This window comes from Atta cephalotes (assembly GCF_000143395.1).
Source record: "Atta cephalotes unplaced genomic scaffold scaffold00001, whole genome shotgun sequence".
In the NCBI taxonomy this organism is placed as follows: Eukaryota; Metazoa; Arthropoda; class Insecta; order Hymenoptera; family Formicidae; genus Atta; species Atta cephalotes.
The window spans coordinates 6763834-6769203 of NW_012130065.1; the positions used below are offsets into that span (position 1 = coordinate 6763834).

Genomic DNA, 5370 nt, shown 5'->3' on the forward strand with positions numbered 1-5370 from the left:
TATATATATATATATATATATATATATATATATATATATATATATATTGAAACTTAAGATGAAATTTGCATTTGTATTTGTCAAATTCATATTCAGTCAGTGTTATAGATTGTAATTCGCGATTAAGTTTGATAAAATCAACAACGGTGAAAAATCATACGCTATTTTACGTGTAACAAAAGGGAAAGGAAGAGATGAAGTCCTTCCGACTTTCACACTTGGTGTACCTACACGGATACGTAGGTACTTCCATTGCACCTACGCACCAATTTAACAGCGACCAATCGTCGCCCCCGCAGTAGGAAATGGGTTGCAAATCGAAGAATCAAGATTTATTGCACAATTAAACGTCATAGCTTACGACTTTCCTCGTGATTCCACACTGCAAACTTATCCAGGGACAGACCTTTCAAAATTTTTTCGCACGTAATTTATAATTTGATAGCAAAAATATGATAATACACTCCTACAAATTGTAAGATAAAAAACTCTATTAAAAGCACAAAACAAAAAAAATTTTAATTAGTTAGTTAATTCAAGAGGAAAAATATATTATTTTATTTTCCTAAATGTACTGTTAAGATTTGAATGGCGGTATCGCACAATATTTAGTAACACATCATATAGTAAACACATCATATCGAATCAATTCTTGATCAATACCATTTAGCGGCCGTGAAGTCTAGCATGGATATACTGGTAGTGCTATAAAGACCGACAAAGACTTCATGGACCACTATGTGGGCAATTAACTTGATAGTTCGTGCGTGCCGCACAGAAAACCACGTGTAAATTCATTCGAAACGACGGTGCGAGCGCTCTCAGGTGCGAGCTGTAATGGCAATTCGATACGATAGTTCATACAATTCGCACGTCGGTCACGCGTGGACTTACGTACGTGGCATGGTCATCTCGCAGCGAAAGCGCACACGCGCTACGTGATCCTGCGTGTCTGTTCTCAGCATTAATATCCGACGCTCTAACGATAGCTTGAGATATCACACAATTTATCGTGCTCTTTTGTATTTTGTGTCATTCAAAAATTAAACAATATTATAGATAGGATATCAAGTTTACATTAGATTTCATTGTTGCAAGATATATTATACATATAGATTTTTTTAAATGAAAACATAATTTATATAGTGTATTTTATAATAAAAACTATACACATAATTATTACATATAATGTCAGCTCATTATTGGCATTATTATTGTATTATTTTTTATTTCACTTGAGCTTTACATAGTTAGTTAGATTTATTATTTTTTCTATATTTTACAGAATTTTTTATATTATATTTATATTATATTTATATTATATTTTATATTATATTATATTTGTGAAAATAAATACAAAAAGTTTGGCGGTGATTTGGATTAAAAATGATTTTAATAAGAAGTAGATATATTTTAAAACAAAATAAGAAATATTTTTATAGTTTAAATTTTCAAATTACAAAATTCTATTAATACATATCAGCCTTATAATGAACTGTTTCATGTGTATATATTGTAATTTTCATTTTTATACGGAACGTATAAATTTCCAGTTTGTCACTTTTTGTTACTATAGGTACACTTGGTACATCCTTAATAAGTGTGTCAACATTTCTCTTTGACACAATGTATTAAAAAGATCTCGGTGTTTATATTGGTGAATACAATTGTAATTATGTTTTGTAATTTTTCTGTTTATCTTCTTTGAGTAGATAATTATCAGATAATAAATAATCATCGATTGAGAGATAATCTTTTCATAATTATTTTACTGCAGATATATTTTACAGCAGCTGATGAAATGAGAGTATGTAAATTCGAGAACTTGCTTATCGTAATTTCTATACGTGAGGCGATATTTAACAAATCTGTGAGCGACGTAACAATAAGTCCCAATTCGATTAACCCTTTAGCGCGAAACACTGGAGGAAGCCAGTTACATAGCTATGTGTATCTTATCGTAAACTCACGCCTCCTCTTCTCCCGGAGTTGCCTGAAGCTAGCAGTTTCAGGCATCCTGTAAGTGTCGACTACGCTGTCGCGTGGGTGTATGGTAAAGGTGCACCTAATATTATATACTCTCTAACGATATCGCCCCCAACTATATCAATTTACGTCCTTACCTACCGGTTTCCCATTTCCTGCGTGAATTATCTCGTATTTAATTGTAAGAGTGGACAGCGACAAAGTACCTTTATACTCCGCGAAAACCGCGAAGTTACCCGTTTTTGATAGGTTACGATTTAATTTCACTGTAACATATTAATAGAATAAACATGTGCTTGGAAACTTACACAATGTAAATAAATCTTTAAACTATTTAATAATTTTTATATGTTTATATCGATCGCTTTTATAGATATCTGAGAGAATGTCTGTGTTTTGAAGATTATACAATTGTTTTTAGAAATATTAATAAGCTCTCGCGGTACAAAAAATCAGTAACAAATTATAATTAATTGATACATTATAAAAATGAAATAAAGTTCCGTGAAGAGTAGGCATTTTTTGTGGTATAATATCCCTGTAATCGCGGCCTACCACCTATAGGTTACTAAATCGCACGCAATAACCACGTTATTCCTATAGGGTTTCACCACATGCAATTATTTGAGCAGGTGCCTCATTTCATCCTTACGGTGCACTCTCATTACACGCGATAATGTCGATTCAAAACGCATTTCAGAACGAAACGTCCATCATTCATACGGGGGAATTATCCCAAAATATACTTCTTTTCAACCATATACGTATTCCGGGCAGTGTCGTGTCGACGCGGTAGTTGCCTCCGCGGGTTTTAATACATGCCTTCTTCCTCTCTCGATAGGCACTGCCAAGGTAGAATCGCGGCTATTCTCGCGATGGATTCCCCGGATGCCAGTAGTCGGACGATCGGTCGGCCCTCCGGTGATTTGGCGAAAAGGGGCGGGGAACGGGGCGCAAGGAGGGGCAGTGCTCTTTTTTCCGCGGCACAGGACGAAGATTGTTGGTTTTGCAGTACCGGTACCGCGGTGGTGAATGCCCCAAGGCGGCAAAAGGCGGTTGCTGCTTTCTGGGAACGGGTCGGAGTCCCGGCCGCACCGGGAGCGGTGATTGCGTGGTGATTAGCCTCCACCTTCGCCTCTTTGGACCGACGAGTGGAAGACGGAAAGGAGAAAAGGAGCGAGAGTGCAGGCGAGGGAGCATACCGCACGAGCGAAAAGAGACGCAAGTCGTACCGGGAGAAAGAGCGCAATATCATCGTCGTGCGGGCGAGTGTGGGAGCGAGGTGCCCGATACGAGCCCATTCGGGTTGCCGCTTCGCTTCGCGGATTTCATATCGGAGAGCGAGACCGCCGACGTGCGTTCAAAAGTGCACGCACGCATTGAGATAAGTACGTATAGCGAGAAAAGGGTAGATAATAAAAGATCGTGATTCGCGTGTCGTTGCTATATAGAGACATGTATTATTTTATGGAGACCGCGCGAAGTAATGTCTGAAGATAGTACTAGTCAACAAAGTATTTCTTATCGATTGCGAAATACTAAAGTAAATATCATATGAAAGCATTCCGAAGATACGTTTCACGTTAATACTGTCTATGCATAATTTCCTTTTACAAATTAGGTATATAGAAAATTAAAATTGAATTAAAAATTGCTCTTTTACATATAAATAACAAAAATTCCGTATTATTAGTCGATATAATGATGCATCTTAAATAGACATCGTGCAAAATGACACGCGACTGACGGATATATGCTTTATTATGAAAAACGCGCGCCTTTCATTATTGCAACGTCATTCATAGAGGTATGTGGGACGCGTAGTCGCATCTCTTTTTGCACCTTCTCGAGTAGCATACGTACGTACGCGCTAACAACCGTGTATGTACGCGTAAGTCATGTTTATACGCCGCGCCGAGGAAATGCTACTCTAATCGGCACCTACAGCGGGAGTATCGCATCACATGAGTGAACGTATGATGAGCACCATAGAAAAGATAGATTATGCGTAGCTCACAACATTTGATACGGTATGCGCATAAAGAATCGTCTGGGGAGTAGTCTGCAGAGGCGTCGGGTTTCTTCCTCGCTCGAGTTCTGAATCGGGCGCTGATTAAAAAGTCGAGGAGAGATATAAGAACTGATTCAAGTATCCAGACTTAATTACGGTCATAATTGAGTTAACATAAGCAGCACGCCACACTTATGATATTTTCTGACATACAAATGTCATTATACAAACATATAAAGGTAATTAAACGTTCTCGTTTGTAATTATTAACTATAGTGCTAAAGCTAAAATGAATGATTAGATCATTTGTGACACATTGGCACGCGTTATCTCAACCTTTAATCTCCACTTAGACCGGTTTTTCTATCAAGTCTCCGACCGTGTGTGCGGTCGTCGCAGCTTTCGCTGAATATGAATCAGGCAGGGTGCGTCAGTTCGACGATCGTCCGCCAGACATAAGATCCCGACTTCCTTCCTGCAGCCGGTCGCAGTCTTCTCTCCGTGGACGACTTTGATTTACGAGGTACGCGGGAAAACTCGAGGTTACCGAGTCCATGCGTTCGTGTTTCACTGCCCATAGTCTCCGCCAATGGGTCCCGACCTCATGGATGCACCAGACAGATTAGCGGGGCGCGCGCAGATTTGCATTTTGTCTGGTCGGACTACTAGGCACATTGGATAGTCCTCGTCGGAGAGGGCGACCCCACCCATAAAATACCGCTGAAGGGTTTTAAGTTGCCAGAGTTGCGCGTTAACATCCATCCTTTACCTCCTCTCGCCAATTCCGCCTTTGCATGCTCCTTTTGTTTTCTTCCTCGGCATTTAGCCCCGTCCTCCTTTCTCTCTCCTCCCGCGTCTTCTTTAGTCTACCTGCCGCGTCGCCGACGCATCGAATTATCAGAGATGTCTCTACGCTGACGCGTCGTAAAGTGTCTGTAATACGCGAGCGAGGCGCCTTACGGTGTTACGATGATATGGATCACTGATGTCATACTGACGTCACCCGTCGTTTATAGTCCAGAGGTGACAACCTACCGTTGGCATCGGTGCAAGAATCGATCTGAAACGACGTTCGAGCCACCGCAACATAGAAAAGAAGACGAAGGTGGGGAGACAGCGCGCAGGAATGCACGCGATCAGTTACTACGGCATTCAATGTCATCATCGATTACGTTATCTCGATTCTTCGGCTGATGATAGGCCGCACACGCGTGTACACACGTGCGTAAGAAAATGCCCGCGGAGGCTGATTGTGCATATACGTTAATCATTGTGTGTATCGTCTGATGGAAGCGCGATGGTTTCTTCGTTTCTCTTTTCCTTGCTTCGTTTCTCTCTGCTTCTCTCTCTCTCTCTCTCTCTCTCTCTCTCTC

The 5370-nt window shown here is 40.1% G+C and overlaps 1 protein-coding gene across 1 annotated transcript in view; it reads right to left on the reverse strand.

Moving 5' to 3' along the window:
• LOC105618303 overlaps positions 1–2016 on the reverse strand; it is a 5215-nt gene extending 3199 nt beyond the window's left edge. The window contains exon 1 of the mRNA XM_012199847.1: positions 1971–2016. Coding sequence (XP_012055237.1) covers positions 1971–2016 — 46 coding nt within the window. The remainder of the gene's footprint in view (positions 1–1970) is intronic.
• Between the last annotated feature and the right edge of the window lie 3354 nt (positions 2017–5370).